At 26.1% G+C, this 23,223-nt stretch overlaps 1 protein-coding gene across 8 annotated transcripts in view; it reads left to right on the top strand.

The window, feature by feature from the left end:
* Window positions 1-23,223, top strand: part of LOC107451567 (uncharacterized) — a 64,337-nt gene that overhangs the window by 33,056 nt on the left and 8,058 nt on the right. For 5 of the 8 annotated variants that reach the window (XM_087167929.1, XM_087167932.1, XM_087167930.1 and 2 more), the window contains 7 exons: window positions 1,273-1,424; window positions 7,379-7,515; window positions 9,821-9,919; window positions 12,665-12,787; window positions 17,053-17,181; window positions 19,204-19,347; window positions 22,408-22,524. In XM_087167929.1, coding sequence (XP_087024055.1) covers window positions 1,370-1,424; window positions 7,379-7,515; window positions 9,821-9,919; window positions 12,665-12,787; window positions 17,053-17,181; window positions 19,204-19,347; window positions 22,408-22,524 — 804 coding nt within the window. In that variant the 5' untranslated portion in view covers window positions 1,273-1,369. The remainder of the gene's footprint in view (window positions 1-1,272; window positions 1,425-7,378; window positions 7,516-9,820; window positions 9,920-12,664; window positions 12,788-17,052; window positions 17,182-19,203; window positions 19,348-22,407; window positions 22,525-23,223) is intronic. The other 3 variants (XM_087167927.1, XM_087167925.1, XM_087167931.1) reach the window with 1 other exon arrangement.

Here is a 23,223-nt window from a genome sequence, read left to right as displayed (position 1 = left end):
TTTATTTTATCTTTTAATTTATAAATTACTCTTTCTTGTCCTAGTTTTTGTCGAAATTGAATGTCACATTTTAATGAGAACTTATTAACTAATACTGGCTGGAGTTATTAAATTTAATTGGACTCTTAAAATAACAGTAAATTTTAGCAGTTATTCATAATAATTTTTATAAATAATTTACATAATGTAATCAAGTTCTTAGTTAATAAAGACAAATTGAAACTTCTGTAGCTTTTATCTATTAGTGATTTTTATCAAAATGCAAAACTGAAATTAACTTAACATATTTTATTAAGTGTCTCTATGAATATTTTTATACTTATATTGCAAAATGGTTCAGTATAGAATAATGTAATGAATAAAAAAGCCTAATTTTATAACAGCTAAATTTAATTGATGTAAAAAATAAAACATATAATGATGTGATAATTCATTAATCATTATTAAGCTTCCCAAAAAGCCTGCACTAGTGATGAATATTCATAATTTTTTGTGAGTGATTACTATGCGTCTGTTAATTAGGGAGAAATTCATAACAACATATTACTTATTTTCAAATTTTCGATAATACTTCTACCGTGACATTTCTTGTAGAAAGGTTATTTTCAATAAATATAGGCATTCTATTTTATTTGAGTGTCTTATTATTTAACTTTAGCATTGTTGCTTATGAACTATCTGTGTGTCTTAAAAGTTTCAAGTATCAGAATAGTTTTTAGCATGTGACATAAAAAACAATGTGCTTCAAAAAATTAAGGGAGATTTCCGTATTGTGATTTGTGGCAGAATAATCGCCAAGTCTTGGAAACTTCCGGGCAGTGGCCCGCGAGAAACTTTAAAAAAAACATCACAGAAAGGGACCAACTCCAAAGGTATAACTCACACCCACCCCCGGGCAAACATCTACATGTTTGTTTGTTTTAATTGCAAGTTTAAATTCTATTTGGCACCTTGGTGATCGTAGTTGGTGCGACAGATTTAGATGTGGAAATATCCCCAAAATTACTCGATTGAGAATAGGAAAGAGACATCATAAAATTCAATACGTTATAATACAAACAAGAAGATACATATAGAAAAGATACATTATGAATTAAAAGAGATAAATTTGATGTTCACAATAGGCAATCCAAGTAAAACATAAACAAAAACAATGCTCTTCTGTATATAATGAAAATTTAATATTTAAAAACTTATAGTATGTATAATAAGTCTTAATTTTACAATTAAGCAAATTATTTTGCCCATTTTAAGTGGTGTTTCCCTCTTTAGACATGGAAATCATTTGTGTATCACATCAGTATGCCTGTCTTTATGCCAGTTCATCTTGGTTACGTCGAGTGTTTTAATATCTGGGGCGCTAATATATATGCATCTTGGTTTGAGAGAAGATATAGATTTACTACGAGCTCATCTGCAGAAAGGTAATCTTGTCCCATAAATAACTACTTTCAATGGCACCAAAGAGTTTTTTTTTTAAGTGTCTAAATCTGTTGCTGGAACTGTTTGCATTTTTTTATATTATTGTTTTTAATGATTTGCATACCACGTTTCGTAAAGCTCTTACTATTTGCTATCTCCACCCAAAATTTGAAAAAAATTATAATACTTCTATTTTTCTTTATGGATTCTAAATATCAGTTTTAGAAATAATTGTTTTTCTTCTAAAGACTGTAATGTTAACTCAGTTGTTATAGTTGTTTTCCAAATTTTAAATAACAGAAGAAGAAACTTTGACTGTAATGAAAGATTAAGATAAAACTTATTACAGCTAGAGAAGAGCTACATGAAATTTAGTTAGTTTGATGTACTTTGTAAAATTTAGCTCAGCAACAGAAAAAGTGCAACATACCTATATTTTTTATAACAAATTTATTTCCTTCCTTAATGGGGCAAAATTAACAATTATGTGAGGTTAGGGCACAAATTGTGATCTATAGGCTCAATTTGTGCCCTAATTTGTGAATGTATCGCTTGCGATGTATCTTATAATCCTGATGATTATTTAATATATGAATCGTCAATGTTTGCAATTGCAATGTTTGAATAACTTTTATTTCAGACTTAATTGATGCTTGCACAAACAGAATCTTATGTTTGTTATTTTACAAAATTTCAATATTTAGTAAAAAATAAGCAACTATATTATTACAATGACATTATTAGTTAGAAATTATACAAAAAGAAATTTTGTTATGTCTTTCCGACTATATTGCTACTTAAAGGTTTAAAAAAGCTTATATTTTATTATGTTAAATTTTGATATATTTAAGTAAATGAGTTTTATAACTGAAATAAATTTTTAATTTCTAATATTTGCTCTAAAAAGGCACTCCGCCGATCACAATTGTTGTTACACTATGAATTGTTATTACACAAATGTTATTACGCTATGAAGCATATGTAACAATTAAATTAAAATTCACAAAAAACAAACAAAAGAATAAACAATTATTAATAAATAAAAAAATTAATACTAAAAAAGCAATTAATAACCGTAAAAAACAAGCTAACAATAAATAACTAGCAAAAAAATCAACAGTTCTGCTTAAACTAACATCTTACAACCTAATATAACTTATTGGTCATTTAATCTGCAACAACAGAAGTCATACTGATGTTACTTTAAGTTGAATTGCGTGTATAACTGAGACATTGCAAAATGTATATTTTTTTCAATGTAAATAAAGAGTTTTGAGTTGATAGTATTTAGTATTATTATTTTCCCAATAATCACGAAGTTAAAATTATTTGACGGCACGTCTATGACCTCATTAAGCAATTTTTTAGAGAAAATGGCACGTTGGTGCATAAAGGTTCGCCACCCCTGCTTTATATCATATACTCTTTGTTCATAAAAAGACTATAATATTTTTATCTAAAGTCTAACTAACATGTTAAATAAATAATCCCAAGAGATTGAGGATGAAAGATATTACTCGATTAAGAAACTTCATTGGCTTCAAAAATATCTCAATAAAATATGGAAATAAAAGTTCATGTTTCAAGCACGCAAAAATAGGTGCTCATTCAGAAGACTTGAATAAATACAAAAGTAGTGTGAAATATTAAACATAAATTTGCCATCAACAAGTTAAAAATTAAGGTAAGAATAAAAATTTGAAAAACAGCAGTAGCCGAGAGTGAAACAAAAATAAAGATGAGAAAACAGAACAAGAAAAACCATAATAGCTAAGAGGGGAAAATGTTCTACTCCAGTCATATCAACTCATCTTGATGCCCTTGTTAATAACATTAGTTCCTCTCTACCTCTCCATAACATGTGGAAATGCATTTTACCCTGATTCACCATTCTCAGCCACAGTGTGTTTTCTCTTTTTATTTTTTCATCTTTATTTTTGTTTCACTCACCACTATGTTTTTTTTTTTTTTTTTTTTTTTTTTAATTTTGATATTCACCTTTATTTTTCGTTGACATTTTTACATTTTATATATCAAATCACTCTTCTTAACACCGAGTTAACACCTGGCAAGTCTTGAGAATGGACATCTATTTATGAGTGTTTGAGGCATTTAGAATTTTTTTTTCCATCTGGATATTTTTGTAGCCAGTGAAGTTTTTTAATCAAGTAACATAATGTTATTTATCATGTGAATGCAAAAGAAGTTATGTGACCTACACTAAACCTTCTGTTGTAAGAGTTAACATAAAATTCTAAAACATCATTAAGTCAGAAAGTATATGTTTTATTCTTTTTTTAAATATGTAATAAATTCTTTTTTTAATTCTTTTAAAAATATTATTAATTTCATTTTAAAGATGTCATGTTATTCTATGATAAGATAAATAAAATCAAAACTTATTGACTAAAGCCCTATTTTATCTGTGTTTATTAAATAAAAAGTGTGCTAAATGCATTATCTAATATTGTTTTAACCTAATAACAGCAAATTAGTACTTCCTATTTTAACTTTAATTTTGACATATTTAATGTTTGAAGATGTGGTTGAATTGCTCTCTTCTCATTTTTTTATGTGTAATATGAACTTTATAAAAAAACATTTTTGTTTTTGATACAACATGGCTACATTTTTTCTCTCAACTTTAAGAAATAAAATCTATAAAAATGCTAAGTCTTGTTAAATTATCACCAATAACTGAAAATGATTTGTTTATAAGTTTTTGTTTATTTTAATGTTCACAATTTTCATGATGTATTAAAACTTATTTGAAGAAAGTTATGCATTAAATTATAATTTATCTGAGTAGTGTATTTGAAGGTCCCTTTAATTAAAGATTGATTCAATTGCAATTTGATTCCTTGTTTCTATTCTGAATGAGGGTATATTCAATTATTTTTCCACTAATTAAATTATTTTATTTTTTTTGTTTCTTATCTATGGTGTGCAGCATTTTTGAAAAGTGTTTAAAGGTGCTTATTTTTGATTTTTAAAAGCCCTTAAAAGTGCTTTTTTATTGGGTGTTTTTAAAAAGTACTTAATAAGACTTAGTGCAAAAATAAGACTTTTTTCTTTACCATGTCGATTTTCGCCTCATATTATGCAAAAGCGTGGTTTCCACATTGCTCTATTCAACGTTTTTACAATTCATTCAAACACAATGCATTTCGGCATACCTTTAGTCCGTGGCTTATGCAAGCGCCAATCATTTTACATGTTTGTTAAAATACTTGCGGGTCCGCATTTTCGTTTACTGAGCTAGATTCGGTGAGATTCTTACCCTCTCAGGTGCAGCTATGTTGCATTTTGCAAGATACTCTAATTCAGGCTTCATTTTCCACCTTCTGAAATCGAACCAAGAATCTCTCGATCTTTTTGTGGTGGCTAATATAGTCAGGAAAAGAGTTCTATATCAGAAACTAGTTATTTTATCATTATTATATAAAGTTTTTGTAAACTATTTTGTTAATGTATATAGTGCTTAAATATCCTCTTTCAGTGCTTGAAAAGTACTTATTTCTTGTTTAAAAATTTGGCTATGCATCCTGTTATAGTAGCCTCATAAATGTGTTGTTATATAATAAATTTTAACATAAGAGTTGCAAAGGTAGATAATGTAAATAGTTTGTAGATAAGTAGTTAGTTATAGTAGATAATTTATCTACTTTTATTTATGCAGAAAATATATAATTTAGAAATACTAGTGTTGAAAGTTGTTTTCTAACTGAAGCATTTTTTATATAATCTGTTTTGTTTGACCTTAAATAAAACTAAAGGAAAAGAAAATTTGTCTATGTAGTATAATTTTTAATTCTTTTTTTTTTTAATAAATTCATCATGTCAAATATTCAACATAAAATAATAATATTAGCTGGATTTTTTTTTCTTCTTTTATTTGCTAGTTTAACTACATTTATAAATTTTGATTTATGTTAGGTATGTGCTGAATGTTTTATATCCATAAATATTTTGAATTTACAAGTAAGGAAAATGACCTCTTTAAGTATTTTTAATACTAAAAAATTGTTTAAAAATATATTTTTTCTTTTTTAGCTTAGTGATATCTACTGATATTAAAATACAGATTCAAATAAATTTCTTTCCAGAAATCTGATAAATTTTATATCATATTCAAATGTTCCATGTCTTGAAAGAAATCTTAATATACTTTCATTTTTCCTCTTGCCACTAAATTGCCACCAATTTTTTATTCTGTACTATTTTATTGCAATCTGCTAGTTGTTGTATATTTACATATTTTTTGTACTTTTGAAAAAGTAATGTTTTATTGAGAAATTTTTTTTCTCTCTAAATATGAAATGGTGTTGCATTTTTAGTAAAAACTTGTCTAATTAAATCACTATTCAACTAAAATATGCTAATTTTCTTCACATAAAAAAGTTACCCGGCCCAATTTTTCGACAAGTGCTGGAATTTTTCCTATGCTGACCTTTTAAAAGTGTATTTTTTACTTTTAAACTTCTCATGATAACTTTATCTCTCTATGTCAAAATTTTTGTCCTAATTAATAACTTTTATTGAGCAAAATTTTCCCTGGTTTTCTTTGCATTAAAAATGTGTTTATTGGCAATGTTAATTTTCTGGTAAAAATATAATTGTATTGTTTTTGTGTGATATTTTGTATACGATTTTGAATGTTTTCAAATTGAAAATTTTCTTCAAGATTACTCTGCAGAACTGATTTTTTTTTCAAGATTTATTTGTAGGCACTGAATTCCTCTGTTTTAAAAAATACATTGAAACTACAGACACTAGTTTCTCTTTATTTTTTTAATTAGTAATAATTGTAATATTGAGATAAGGTTTTTTAAAAAAAGAGTATTAGTGGCTGTATTCACATTTTTTTTTAAAAATTTAATTGATGCAATTGGTAAACTTGATATTTTCCTATTATAATTTTGCCTTTATATCATTGGTATTAATTTTTATCAAACATCCTATAAGAATGTGGTTGATTGATATCATAAATTCAAAGCCACCACCACCTTTCTACTTAAATTTCATGTATTATATACTTAATTTTGTTTCTTGCTTTTTTCAAAAGAAACTCTTATCTTCTACATAATTATTTCTATATTCTCTCAAAAATTTTATTTAATATCAGTGTTTTTATGTTTTCAAATGACCGTAAAATAAAAGTCCATTATAATACCAGAAAAAATTGTCTTATAGCAAATTTGTGGTTAGAAGTAAATATCCATATTTAATATTAAAGTAACAATAACAATGCTAAAAAAGTAAAATAGATGCGATGTAATTACAACTTATTTTGACCAACTATTTTGATTTAAAATACATATCTAGATTAGTAAATTGCTTTTATTGTAGACTGAGTATGTTAATGAAAGGCAGAAATTTGTATAACAATATTGTTTAAACTACAAGCTTCTGCAGGAAGAAAATGAAGTGCAGTTCCTTTGACATCATTGATAATAGTGTATGATGATTCTAAATGTAAGTTGTCATGTAGGGAAATATGTAGTCAACATATTTCCCTTTCCATGATAGGTATGTGGTCAACATTTTCAAGTGCACAACAAGATTTCTTAATATAGCAGAACTTACCTTGGTAAAAGGTGGTTGCTCAAACATTGCTTTATAAAATGAAGGTAAAATTTTAAAGCAAACACTTTTCTGTATTGATAACAGAAATAAATAACAATGTTTTCCATTTAGACCTTTTCGTAATATTGATAATCCGAATTGCAAAAAAATTTATTACCCTTAAAAAAAATTTATTTTTTTTAACTTGTCGTAAACGTACAATTTTTGCATCTCTAATATTACCATTTTGACATTGACTTAGAAATTTGTCGTGTCATACTCTTTATATCAATTTTTTGCTCAATTATATTTTCAGTTTTTACCTTTTAGGTGAATTAAAACATAGATAAAATAAAAATATCAGTGAAACTAATATCCTTTCTTCTTCTAGTTGAAGCTGGTAATAAAAATACACCTGAAGCTTTGCATGTGATACATTCCAGTTTAAAGCAGCTTGATTCCAATGTTTCTGTACTTTACATAGATGTGAGAAAAAATATTGCTGATATTGAAAACATAACTTCTGAGGTAAAAAAAAAAAAAAACTTCAATATCGTTAATTTGAATTGTTATTTTATTTGTTGAGCTGATATGTAATTTTTCAATATTTTTTTAGTGGAAAAGTTTGTCTTATATAAGTTGACACTGCTGTATGATGTAAACATTTGTTTGAGAACTCTTTAGCACTATTTTTAAATATTTTATACTAATATCATGTAACATGTCTGCTTCCAAGCATTAAACTTGCAAATTTATATTAAAAAAATTTCATTGATAAACCTTTTTTCAAACATTTAACGTGGCAAAAAAAAAATTTTTAGTGAAAAGTAATTTGAGTAAAATGCAAAAGGTCTAGTGTTTAATGCTGTGAAAATTAACTAAATTTTGCTCTATAATTAAAAAAAAATATATATATATTATCAAATTCATTCCATATGAGTTGTAATAAATCCTAATTTTAAATGTGTAATTAGTTAGTCACTATCTATGAAATAAATATAACAAAAATACCTCATGCTGTTGAAATATTTATTTGCATAGCAAGCATCATTAGCAAAATTTATGTTATGAGAAAAGCATTTCTTCCTATTATCTCTGTCAATGAATATATTTTGATTTTAGAGGACTTTATAAAAGTCACGATCATCCTCTCTGCAGAGGATCGAACTTGTGATGGCATGTCTTCGAATCATCCTCAGGGATGTTTCTCTGAGCCTTAGCCCATTAGCAATAGCTCATTATGCAGTTCTAGTCCATCCTAAATAAAGTACCTACCAGTGTGACAGAATTTTTTCAGACTTTCTGCGAGATACTTTTAATAATAACAAATATACATGTTACTAATTTAAAGTAACAAAAGCATAAACGTCAACAAAAAAAAAAATTCAGATAAAGCAAGATAATTTTTTAAATTGAATGTGTAATATTTTTTTAAGAATTTTAATAATGGCCGATATTCTCACATTGTGTAAGGGGAAAACACGCTAATTATTTTCTTTTTCGCATTTTGTCTATCATCATTACATTAGAAAAAATTGTGCAATCCGTAGCAGTAGCTACCGAAAAAAAGAAGATCAAGGGTGAAATTACGCGAATTGTACTCTTCCAAAAAGGAGTTACTGAATTAGTGTTTTCATTTCAAAATTCAGTTGTTGTAATAAATAATATCGTATTAAAAATATAGGATTTGAACTATGTGGAAATCAAAGTAATAATTGCATAAAAATAGAAAGATCACAATCGAGTCCTTTTATTTTTTAACCCAGTTTGTATATACCTTCTTTTTTTCTGAATGTTATGTATTTTACTTTACCAAAAAAGTAATACTAAATGTATCAAAATTAAATACTTTAGTACTATGTATCTAGTTAACCTTTTGATTCCATTAAATATACTGGAGGCTAAACTTTCTGTTCGCTACTGCTCACCAACCTGTATAATTGTTGTTTCTTTGCATAAAGCAGTCTGTTTATGCTTGTGACCCACTTCCCATATCCAAACATTTCCCTTATGATTTAAGAGTGAACATATTTTGCTTAGTAATCATTTTTTTGTATTTAAAATTGTTATAAAGGCACATTGTTACAACAAAAGTGCTGAGTTCACTACCATGATTTAATATTTTTGGTTATTAAAAAGGCTGATATTATGTTTAAATACAATTTGTTCGTACATCACATTATGACTGAGGTTGTTTGTTAAGTTCTGAATTATTTAATGAATCTCTTTAATGATAATTTATTATAATATATTAATGTAATTAACGCCAAATAAAATTTATTCTAAAAGACATAAGACACCAATTAAAATCAGTTTATCTTGAAATGTAGTGTAATAAAGTAATATTAGAATAACATTATAATAAAAAAAACAACTCTTTTACTTTTTAACTCTAAATTTAAAAATCCATTGAAATCAGGAATGTAATAATAGGAAAATAAAATATGAGAAACAAATATTTTAGGTTAATACTTCCAAATTTATTTACCTGTACCAACATAAGAAAATATTTTAAAGGTAATATATCAGTATGATTTTAATTAATTTTATGCTGATGATTACCCAAAAAAATAAGAAAAATAATATGAGAAAACAGGATCCTACCATTAGGGTCTCCACTATGTTATTATTCCTTGCTTGAATCAGGGCAAAGCGACTATGACTATTAATTTTACCAAAAAAAAACAGCTAAAAAATGACTATTTTCAGAAAACACTACTAATTTTATAATAATTTTCTTTTTCATTTTCTACTAATTTTTCTTTTGTTATGTTTTTTTGACCTTACGTTTTCATTTTATTGATGTTTTAATATTTTTTATAATTGTTTAAAGGTCAAGCATCTGAAAGAAGTTGCAAGTAGTTTGCGAGAAAGTATTGCAGCTGCTCCTGCCATTCAACAATTGCCAAAAGATATGCATGCTTTATCAGAGGTATTTTTAGCTATTATGACAATTTTTAATTCTTCAAAAATTGCTTTTTACAATTTCTGCACATTGCATCAATCCCCTAAAAAAAATTATCTTTAATTTATATTTGTTTTCTACTTGAATATGCTTTATTGAGAATGCAGTTTTAATGCCTTATAAAATAGTTCTATTGATAAAAATATACTTATGTGACTATATACTGTCTTGAGTTTTTAGTCAAGTATTTCTATTTTATGTTGATTTACTTCTTTCTTTTTGTACCAACAAAAGAAAACTCGATTTCTAAAATTCTGAACAAAATTATGCTGAAAAATGATATTAATGCCATTATAAATTATTGTACTAATTGGTATAGTTTGAATGTATATGTCATGTACTTTCTAATTTTTTTGAATTAATATGAAAAAAAATTGTGTCTGTTAATGTATTAATGTACTAAAACAATTTCATTTCATTCTACTGTTAAAATATGTTGTAATATTCCTGAATTTTCTCTTTAAGTATTTGACTTTGAAATTAACTTACAAAAATAAATAGTATGCAAAAGAATATTATTATTTAAAATAATAATTATACAAAATAAATAAGTTTATTTATTCTCAAAAATACAACTCATTTCTGCTGCTTATGATAACTCAATTTTTAAAAACTATTAGCTTCCAGCTTTAAAAAGTGTAATTTCTGTTGGTGTTGCTTCTTCATAGTTTTATTGTACCATGAGTACTCAAAATGTGTCATCTCTCTTTGAAAATAACCTTAATGTACAGTATCTGATGAAATGATATTTTTATTCATTTAGAATGATCTAAAAATTCTAATTCTGCAACTGGAAATTAGAATTGTTATAATTGAAGCACAAAAATCATTACTAGTGTGATGAAACTAAATCACTAAGTAACATTTCTATTTCTATCAATGATTTTCCGACCTCATTGATGTGCATTAACTCCTCATTAAATCTGCAGTGTTTAACAAAGACCCTAAAAATTAGTTTAGAAAGCACTGTACCTTATATTAGAATTTATGGGCATCTTTGAAAGAATTATTCATACAGGAAATTGTAAAAAACGTTTGGTGGAAGATAGTTTCACACCTAATATACCTGAAACACCTAAAGTAGGGGTGCAATATCTTTTTAAGTGAAGGGCCACTTGAACAGCAGGTTGACCAATTTGCTTGTCCAAGTATTTAGACAGATATTAGCAATTATAGTATTTTTTATATGAAAACATCAGTTAACTCTATAAAATTAAATTATTTTAAGCATTAGACTTCAATTAAAATTAAACAAAATGAATAAAAACACTGGAAAAAGTTCCGGCTATTTTATCACATTTTTTAATGAAAAAGTCCATTTAAAAGTAATTCAATTAAGTAATATTCTACTAAATAAATTAAATGCTTTAATTAAAAGTTTTAAGGTTTAAAATTATTTGAATTAAAACAAAACCGTTATAATGCAAAATAAGGTCATTATATAATCGGGAATATACTTCAAGTTTGAGAAATTTATGCTAAATAAATTATAAAAGATTTTACAAATCTTAAATATGTTTTTAATTCTTTTTAAGCTTAAAAAAATTGAAAAAGACAATTAAAAAATAGCAGTTAAAAATGCATGTATAACAATAAATAATAAACAGTGAAAAGGCATGTATCTAGAATTTTGTAAAATGTATTAATGTTGTGTTAAGCTATAATGATTTTCAAAACCACATGGGAAAACATAGCAATAACTGCTAAAAATAGGATCAAAAAGTCACTTGTTTTTCCTATAAAGTAGGCACAAATAAAAAGTAATGAAGAAATGTGAAGGAGTAGTTATCTAAATTCGCATTTCGGAATTCAAGTGTCGTAATAATAGCACATTTAAAAAATGGGGACTTTCAAAACCATGTAGAAATGTTTTGCAATTACTGTCAAAATAACTGTTGAAAAATAATTTGGATTTGTGATAAAACAAGCACAAATAAAGAATGTCAAAAAATCATTACCTAAATGCGTAGTTCTAAACTCCCAAGTTGTAATAACACCATGCTAAAAATATCAAAATTTTTAAAGCCAGGCAAAAATGTGCACCAATCACCTCTGAAAAAACTATTAACGGTCATTAAGATTTGCAATGAAGTTTGCACTAATGAAACTCATCAAAAAGCATTTACTTAAATGCACATTTTTAAACTCGAAAGACATTGTCAGGTGTTTAAAAAAACAATGTATTATTAAAATCCGCAGGGATAACTATAGCAATACTAGCTGCTGAAAAACAATTGAAGAGTCTCTTGGATTTACAATGAAACTTGCACCCATAAAAGTGATTTACAATCTTCGAAATTCGCATATCTTAATGATGTCCTTATAAAAATATTAGATTTTTAGAACTTTCTGAAAATCCCTAACATTAACGGCAAAAAAAGCAATTGGAAAATTATATTGATTTAAGATGGAATAAGCTCAAACTGGACAAAACTTACATGTGCAATTCAAAATTCTCAGATTTTTTTTTTCTCAAAAATGTTTTTATTTTTTATATTTTCTTGGGCTGCAGATCAAGAGGTAGTGCACCCCTAGTTTAAAGTTATTTTTTATATCTATTTTAAGAAAGGTAATACAGGAACTTATTGAATAAAATTTTTAATTGATGTATTTATTTATTTTTAAAAAAAATTGTACTATCATTTATGTGAAAAATACAGTAATTTCTGTTTTTTGAAAAGTACTGTAAATAATCATTTATTTTATTCTTAGAGTGTTGCTAACTTTGGAAGTAAAATGACAGCTCTAGAAAGCAATGTGAAAGAGCTCAAAGATCAACAATCTAATCTACAAACAACAGCTCAAAATCTCTCAGGAGAATTAGATGTTGTAAAAGTAAGAGGTTATTCAATTATTGTCTTTCAAATTTAAATGTCTCTTACTCATTTATTGTATTGACCAATATTTTTACAAGTTTCTTGTCTAATAGCTTAATAATAGTTAAAATCGTGATTATTTAGCATCCAGAAGAGACTGCAGATTTATTGGAAAATCAAAATCCATGGATTATCTTGGTTGTCTTTTAGATAAACTTTCTAAAAGATCAAGCTTTATACTCTTAATTAAATTATTAAAAATAAATGCATTATTGCAATCATAAAATGACAGTTTATATCATGTTTGTATAGAAACATAAAAAAATAGTGTGATAATTCAAATAAAATAACAAATATAACAGTGCTAAAACAATATAAAGTGATGAATCTGACAGTGATCTATATAATCTATATAAAATAAGAAATCTGACAGTGCAGTGTTTAAAAAAAAAAAAAAAAAAAAAATTCAGAGATATGTGAATGATTTAACAAAGTTACTTTTGTTATGCTGCATAGGTATTTACAGCTGATCATCATGATTTGCTTTTGTACTTTTCCGAACCATACTTTATGAATCACAATTAAATTATGGGATAATGTATTTTTATTGAATTCAGAGGAAAATATCATAATTTATATTCATATGATATACTATTACTAATTATGAAGAAATGTGATATAGATTTTTAAAAAATATTAAGATGGCAAGTGATTTCCTCTGATATGATTGGTTGAAACTCTTAGAGTTGTGTCAGATTATCAGAATTATACTTCTTCTTTTCCAGCTCAAAAGCCTTTCTCTACAATAAAGTTCCATGTTTCTCCAGTTTTTCATTTTTTTTTCTGGTCTCCTCATTATTCTCCTCTTATGTCTTCCTCAACCTGATTCAGCTGTCTTGACTTTGATCTTCCTTTCATGATTTTCTAAGGCATATCTATTTCCTTCATACCTTTGTCATGCCTTATCCACTATAATCTTTTAGCTTTGATAAATCTTATGATGTTTTTCCTTTTTATTTTTTCTATTTCATGGGTGTATTTTTTTCTCCATGTGTTATTTTAACTAATGGTTTGACTTCATTAATTCTTCTAATTATACTAGGTATGTTCAAAATTTCCTAATATATTTTAATATTGTTGAATAAAGCCCAGGTTTCGGACCCATATGTTACTATTGGTCTTTTTAGGGTTTTATATATTATACATTTTCTCAAAATTAATTTCCTTTTTAATAATCATTTGCAAATATTGTTTTATTTCCATTTTGTGTCTGTTTATTATGCAGTCAAGAATTTCACATTTAGTGACCATGATAAGTAAAGGTACTTGTACCCTTAAAATTCTTATCAATTTTTAGACCTTGTATTTGTACTTAATCTTCTGTTTTTGTCCCTATCATGAATTTTATTTTGGCTTCATTAATCTCTAGGCCTATTTCATTTGCTTTTCCTGTAATTTCTTTTATTTGTTCTATTAGTCTAATTTTTTTTTTTTTTTTTGCAGTAATTACTATATTGTGTGCATAGGCACAGATGACATTGTGAATATATTTCCTGGTTGTCGAACGATGTGATTCGCAAATGTAAGAAAGGTGATATTGAGCAGCATAGCTAATAGCGATTCACCTTGCTGAGCACATTTGTTAAACTCAAACAAAATTTTAGCTTTTCCACTTATATATAAGTCTGTGATGATAGAATTATAAAAAAAAATTCCTATATTTCAAGAGAAATGCAAAGATACTAAGACATATCTGCAGTATCTGTGAGCAATGCTCTCAACATTAATGATATTAAAAATTGCTAGAACCAGACTATTTATTAGACTATGTACAGGGTTCCCACGGTCCTTAAAAGTCCTTAAAAACTGCTTAACTTTTATTTTGGAAAATAAGGGCCCTTAAAAGTACTTAATTTTGGTAGAAGGTTTTTAAAGGTGCTTAATTTTTCAACATCACTATAGTTGATAAGAACAATTTTTTAGTTCATTGTTTTAATTCATATAGTCGTTCTTTTATCACCTAGAATTAGACCATGCACCGAGAGTAAAGCATTTTAGAGAGATTAGAGTGAGAGAGCTACAGGCAAAGAGAAGAAATCATGTCCTTTTATTAATGCATTGGTTCTTTCATTAATATATACTGCCTTTTGCCTAGAATGATACTCTATGAGAAGAGTGACATTCTAAAACAAGGGGACAAGGGGAATACTGCACATGTAAGAGATAGTGCTTTTTTTGGGGGGGGGGGAGTTCTAAGGTACTGAAGTGGAAAACCCTCACTGACCTTCAAAATTGACTGAATTCAAAAAATTCAGTTCTACTGGTAATGCATTTGCTCATAGGAACAAAGTAAAACCCTAAGAATCGAAGTATCCGGAAAAATTTTGAACTAGTATCCATAACGAAAACTATTTCCAAAATTCTTGAAAGAATTAAATAAATTTGCATAATATTTCAGTGTGTAATAAGTAACTGTAAATTAATAAAAAGCCGTAAAAATTTTTTAAACTCATGATTGCACTAAAAATTAAACAGATCTGTAATAAACAGGGTTTGAAAAATCCTATCCCACCTAGAATGCATGATTTGCTCCTAACAAGATAGTTAAATATTTGGTAACTATTTATAACTTGCGCTGCGATGTAATTTTTTTTTAAGTTGTAAATTACGTTAATGTTTTTATTTCTTAAGGATAGGCAGATTGTTACATAAAATTTTTTATCTATTCAATTAAAAGATCCCAAATTTTTTGATGTTAATGTCGATTAGAATAAAATTCAAACTTAGATTTTAATAATAGTTTTTCTCAGTTAATATTGTAACTTAATATGCTTTTTTTTTTTTTTAATTTCTATTTCATTTTTGGTTGCTTTAAAAAATTTTCGTCAGATTGTTTAGTATTCCTAATATCAGTTAATATTATGTAAAGTTAATTCCTAATATCAGTTTTGGCTGGAAATAATTGTAAAGCTCATAAAAGTAAATATAACACATTTGCTGTTGAGTAATAATTTAAAAATAGTTACATACTGTTTTCAATATATTTTTTATAAAGTTTTGAATACATTTTTTCCAAAATTATTAATTCAGGATAAAAATAAAATATCAAATGATTCTAATAGTAGAGAATAATATTAAGAATGATAGTGGATGATAAAGAAATATTGCAAGTAAATATCTATAAATGATAATAAAAAAAATTATTTATCAATATTTGTTAATTAAGTAACCTTACCAATTTTTTGGTCATAGGAATGTGTTGATACCTTTGGAAAATCATTTTAGACCCTTTCATTTATATGTTTCCCTCGAGAACTAATAATAAAACATATATATTTGAAAATTATAAATCTTAAACATAATTGTATTTTTTTGTATAAAAATTTTCTTGCAAATATTTATGACAATGAATTTAAAAAGATATATATATATTAAGTTAAGCATAATTGAAAAAAAGTGGAGGGATTTCAGGTGATTAGATATTAGTATGACCCGTTTTTACTTGAAATAGGACTTCTCTCATGCATAACTCTAATTCAACTTCTTAGTGTTAATTTTTTTAATGTATACCCTTTTAAATGAAACATTTTGTTAATAGAAATGTTTGTTTTTTTTTGGCATAACTGAATATTTACCAAAATTCGCCAACAGTTGAATTTGTGATGCATGTCTAGTAGCTAAATATAAAAACTTTATTTGCGAAATATATTACTTTCTTTATTTCAAATTAATTTATTTTCTCTTTTTTTTAATTATGAATAAAAAATGCAAATTTTGATATCTGCTCCTAATTTTACAATTCAATTTCAATGAAATTATTAAGAAGGGAATACAGATGTATATTCATAGATAGGATATTTCATAGATGTCGTTAATCCTTAACAATCTGAAAATGTTTTTAAAAACAAAGACAAGGTTTTCAAAAATAATAAGAATCGTCACTTTTGGTATATATTTATTCAATGATAAATACTTATACTATTTTTAAGGTCCTTAATTTTTCAAAAAAAGTGCTTAATTTTTGCTTTGAAAGAGTGGGAACTCTGATGTATGTTAAAATATTATTTCTCTAAAAAAGCAAGAATTCATAGTTTAAAGCTAAAATATTTTCATGAACACAAATCAATAAATGTTATATATATATACTTAAACAAATATTTTTGTGTATGTTGCTGGTTATTTTTTCACTTATTCTACGAAGTATGGGATGAAGAGTTTATATGTGATTTTTGTAGATTTTTAAAATTGGCTAATGTTTTTATTGTTCAATTTTATCTCTTTTAGGTTACAGTTCAAGAATTGTCTAATTCTTCTGAATCATCTTCAAAATCATCTGTAAATACATCAGGGAAAGATGCTAAAGTCCAGACTGCTATTCAACAAGCCAATCAACATATTGATTTCCTGCAAGGGGTAAGTTGAATTTTAAAAAAAATCTTACTTTTTTTGAAGCTAGAACTTTTAAACATCCGTGTGTCTCTACCTAGGTTCTGTAGAAAAAAATTTCTAATTTATGTAGGCCAATTAATGCTATATGTAATATGATGCCTCCTATTTTTCTATACACTTCATGTTCTGGGTAGATTAACGGCAGAGCTGCCTATTCACCTTCAAATCTTTGGCTAATGCATGCATTTTAAAAAATAATGTCATTAATTGAAAATTCGCTATACATTTTATGCACTCAGTTAGTAAAACGATACTAGCCCATAAATTTTTTATTTACGTAGCTTTCTGGCTTCCATAGAAGAATGTGTATTTTATTTATATATATCTTTTTTTTTTCTTATTTTGTTTAACAGGTATAAGCGAAATTTAAGTCAATATTTGATTAATTCCATCTTGTCACACTATTTGAAAAATACAATTATATAATAAAAACATTTATATTTTGTTACTTCACGATATAAAAATTTATATTAGATGAAATAAATAAGCTATATTACAACAAATTATTAATTCAACGACTTCTCAAGAATAAATGAGGTCTAAATATTATGTGAACTTACAGAGACAGGTCATTATTAAGCAGAATTAAATTTCCCTCTAATTTACAATAGTGCTTGAACATAAGCATTTGTTTATGCTGAAATTAATTTTTACATTAATATTATATCAAAGAATCAAAAACTTATAATCCAATGAAAATGTCACCGAGTTTGCAGTCTAAAATTTATATTTTGAAACTTTTGCTAAATCCTATTAATGAGACATTTACTTATAAATAATTCATGGTGCATAGCAATTTTAAAAAGTGCTTAACTGTGCTGATTTCAGATCTTCGTTTCTTAAAAGCCCTTAAAGGTGCTTCTTTCATGGGGTGTTTTTTAAAAAGTGCTTAATTTTCCCTTTTCCAAAATGATATATTTTTCTTTACCATATTGGTTTTCATAGCAAATTATGCAAAAGGTGTGGTTTTTGCATTCAACGTTTCCATACTTTATTCAACCGTTTCCATTTCGGCATAATGTCAGTCCGTAGGGTATAAAAGCGTCAATTATTTAACATGTTTGATGAAACACAGTTCCACATATCTCTAAACTGAGCTGGATTCTTGCACTCTCATGTGCAACTCTGCTGCATTTTGTGAGGGATTCTCAATTTTAGGCTTCATTTTTTGCCCTCTGAAATCAAACTAAAAAATCTCTTGAATTTTCACTGATCTCAAGCACTAACTAAACATTGCCAATTTTTTTCCCTAATTGCAAAAGAAAATTTTTGATTATCACTTTTCAAGCATCAATTTTTGTATTTATCTAATTAAAAAGTTGAACATAGCGATTCGTGTTCACGAGATTTAAAAATCGCAATTCCTATTCACGCAATTTAAAAATCCAATATCGCTATTTGTATTTCTGCAGGTTTAAAATCCAGTATTGCAATTCGGATTCACACAGTTTTATAATCCTGTGCCGCGATTCATATTCATGCATTTTATTTCCAATGCTGCAATTTTCATTCACTCCTTTTTAAAATCCAATATTACGATTAATATTCTGGTGTTAGTAATGTCAAATATCAATTTTATTTTTTATAGGTATTTTAAAAGCTACGCATTGTGATTCGTATTGTTTTCTAAAAGCCATGTATCTGTGACTCATATGCATGTGATTTTAATATCCAATATCACTATTCTTGTCAGAACTTAATTTTTTCTTTTTGTTACAATAAAGGTGTGATATTCTTCATTAGTAGGTAATTTAGTTATAAATATAAATTCATTAAATTATGTTAAATATGAAACAGTATGGTATATAAATTGATATCTTGATTTAAATTTTTTGCACATAAAATGTTCTGGGTTTTTCACTTTTGTATCAATCATATTTTGAACCAATCATTGTCTTGAATCAATCATATTTTCATGTGCATTCAAAGGTGTTTTTTAGTAACTTCAATGAAATTAATAGGTTTTATTTATTTATTTTTTTGCAGCAATTAACTAATGTCATGACTTCAGTCAATCAATTAAATGCTTCACTTAGCAATCAGCTGACTGTTAACCATGAGTTACCAAGTAAGCTAAAGACAGTTAATGATGCAATCGTGTTCTTAAACAATGAAACACAAGTCCAAAATGTAAGTTTTAATTATTTCTCTTGCATTATAATTATAAGTTTTATTTATTGTAGCAGAAGAAGAAACACTAAAACTAATCACATTGGTAAAATTGAATATGAATCTTACCCTGCCCATATATAGAAGACTTGTTAAATTACTATCAAACTACTAAAACCAATTCCAATTTCAATAGCAGATAATCACTTCTTGTGATTATCTGCCAAATAAGTGGAGATTTGTCTCTACTAAAAATTTTGAAGTTTATAATAAGGAAATTTAATTTTAAAAAACTCATTCATTTCTAAAACTGCTGTTACAAGTTTTTTTATTGCCAAATGAAATGAAATTATTGAATAAAACGGAAATGAAATTACCCTAATGTAAAAGCTGTTTATTCCTGACTGTATATTTTCCAGGAATTTTGGCTGATCTGTTTGTAGTTACTAAGCTTGTCAGAGTACTACAGAAAGATTTTGAAAACTGTAGAATATGGAAAATCTAAATTTTTGATTTATTTAAGCAGCTTTTTTTATGGCAGAGGTAGAAATAAAGAAAATTTAGTCTCATGCCTTGAGAACCAATAACTTAAAGATTTCATTCTCTGTTTTTTGTTGACTGTTAGATTTTAAAAAGAAAAATAAATTATTCTTAAAAATGTTTGAAACAAAATAAATTTTGTTAATATATAATTTTTTATAATTTGATAAACTAATGAAAAGAAGGATTTTTTATCTAACTTAAATTTATTCATTATGTTTTAATAAATAATTTAAATGTTATAATAAGTAACTTATTATAAGTTACTTATCATAAGTAAATCATTTTATTTAAAAATAAAAAAGGCATACCAAAAAATCAGAGGAAAAATTATGAAGAACATATATTATTCATAATTATAGAAGTGTGCTATTTCGAGATGAAAAAAGAAAAAATTGAGTATATCTCCAAACCAAAATATTAAAGAAGCGTGTCATTACTTTACTCTCGATTGTCAGTGTTCAGATGCTGGTCCAATGACAATTGCTTCACGATACTCCAAGTTAAATTCAAGTTGTTCCAGACCATAGTACATTTTAAGCTTTGTATTATATATAATTTTTAACTTGTCACTGCAATTATTTGCAGTTCTTTTTTTCTCCCATTTGGATGCAGCATCCTGTTTTTTTGTATGTTAGCAAATTTATTAGTTTTGCTATTAAGATTGGAGTAATCTTTAAAACTGGAATTGAGAGTCAACTGAAATGAATTCTTATTGTTTATTTTTATGGAATTAAATGTATTAAAGCTTTATTTTTTTATTTGAGAAGAATGCAATTTATGAAATATCATTTAGTTATTTCATTTTAAAATTTTATCTTAGAATGGAAAGACACCAAAAAATCTCATCTTGCACAATTAGAGTCTTTCTTGTTATATTTAATTACTGAATTTCTAATCTAATTGCCCTGAAAAATTCTTTTGAAAATGCGAACTTCACATAGATCTTAATAATTATTTAATATTTATGTATATTAGGGGGACTGGAAAGTAATGTCATTTTGGCTTATTAAATATTCTTTAGTCTTAAAAACCAATTCATTTTTTTCTATTCATTTTTGATCCGGCATTGAAAGGTTGTTGCTAACGAGGGTGAATACATTATTGATTAAAAATTAAATCTTGATAGCAAATATCAAATGCATCGATACATTACTTTCCGGTATTTTCCTCTGCAATGTGTTATAATAATGCATTTGTTTAAAACTAAACCATAATAGATTCAATTACTTTTAATTTTTACGAGACCAAAAAATTAAAATCTTAATTTCAATTGCAGGAAATATTTTTGAAATAAATCAATCGAAGTTCTTTGCCTTTGAGATTAGAGGGTTTGGTCTACGCAAATAAATAAACAGATTTTAATATTAAAGAAAAATATTTTGAGTTACAAATGTTTAATATGTGACTCTTTTGTTACGCAACAAACACTAATCTGTAATTAATTTTGTTGCACTAATTGTGTAGCTTCAGACTGTCTGCTGTGCCTAATAATGCACAATTATGTTCTTTAAATTCTTGAAGTATTTTTGGCTTTGGTGGTTTTTAAATATTAGACATTACAGTGATTTAACCTTAATCACATGACTAACAAGATCCAGAGATGGTGCAATAAAGCACATGAGTTTTTTTTAATGGTATTACATCAACAATACTGTTTGTCAACCACTGTTAGAACTTAAGAAATGCATTTGAACAGACCATTAGACAGTGTGGAACAAATTTGATTACAGATTATTGGCTATCGATACAGCAACAAAAAGATCACACATTAAATAATTTTTAACTGATTCACTCAAATGACAAGAAAATTTAGAAAAAAAATTGTGTTTTAATAATTTTTTATTTTATCTTTAGTAATAAAGCTCATTTTTGTTCTTAAATTATTTGTGGTATGGTTTAAATGTATCATTAAAAACAATTTATTTTAAATTGAAACTTTTTATTTAAATTTGCTACATATTTAATTTAAGCTGGCAAGGTTCTAATAAATGGTATTTGTAAATCATGCAATATATTTGTGATAAAATAAATTTAAGTTTTATTAAATTCACACCTATTTTAAGATATTCACACAATTATTCTCACTTTTTTATTCATAATTCATGCATATAAAGGTATGTCGATATATTCTAGTAGTTTGATTTAATTCTTTAAAGGAATAAGTATTTAATGTGATTTTTTTTTTAATTTAATTTAATTTTCTAAGAAGTAAATATTTTATAGTTTTAATTTATAAGACATATTTTTTTCGAAATATTAAGTAATTTAGGGAAACACTTATAAATCAATTTTTTAATTATGATTTACAACTAAAATACACAATAAACTAACATAATTTTACTAATCTGTAATCAATAAAATTTAAATAATAGATCTTAAATATCTAAATTAAAATGTCAATAACTAAAACTAATATGTTCCTTATTAGACATCATTTGAATTGTGTGTATGATGTAATATAAATGACCAAGTGTTCTTTGGTTTATGTTGAAATAATTCTGCCTTGCTCTTTATAATAATTAAAATTTTTGTTTTCAGACTCGTTTGTATAGCTTAGAAAATTTTCTCCATACTAATATTACTATAAGAATAGATGATTTAGAATCTGAAAAACGACACAACTATCGAGAAATTGATGAATATTTAAATAAAACTGTAAGTTTATTTTCATAATTAATTCTACTTTTCAGAAGTTTAAATGTGTATATAAATAATACTTGCAGCAATTATTATTATTTTAGGTTTAGAAAGTTCAAGGAATAATTTTTTTTTTTAATGTGTGGTTTATTTTATTTATTTATTTTTTCGCAACTTTTAATTCTCACCTTTTTATAATTTCCCCTTATTTTCAGTAATACTTTAAATCTTATCCTTATGGATAAAGCTAAATAAATTGAATAAAGCACACTACAAAAAAAAAAAAAAAAAAAAAAAAAAAAAACAGATTCTATGACAGTTCTGTGATTAAAAATTTACTCAGTGTGAAAACTCAGAAGAAAGTACAGAGGTGCAGAAGAAAGCTATGATTTTATTTGTATTTTTTCTTCTGTGTCTCTGTGTTTCCTTTTCTCTAATCTTAGGAAGAGTTGTAACTTATGGACGGATGGTCATTGGTGCAAATCTTACGCACAACCAACGAACATCTCGCTCACATGTCTTCTTCCCTACACATCACTTTTGAGACTGCATTTCTCAGACTCAAAAATGAGTATATGCTATTTCAATTTTGAATACACGGAGTTTTCAAATCTGACTAAATTTTTTAGGAGCTGTTATGATACATTTTTGCTGAATTTTAAGAAACCCATTTTTTATAGTGTGGATACTTAAACTTCTTTTTTTTTATTATTATAC

This window comes from Parasteatoda tepidariorum, chromosome 7, assembly GCF_982258835.1.
Source record: "Parasteatoda tepidariorum strain Cologne lab strain chromosome 7, Ptep-v5.0, whole genome shotgun sequence".
Taxonomy (NCBI): domain Eukaryota; kingdom Metazoa; phylum Arthropoda; class Arachnida; order Araneae; family Theridiidae; genus Parasteatoda; species Parasteatoda tepidariorum.
This window is presented reverse-complemented; position numbering and strand designations above follow the sequence as displayed.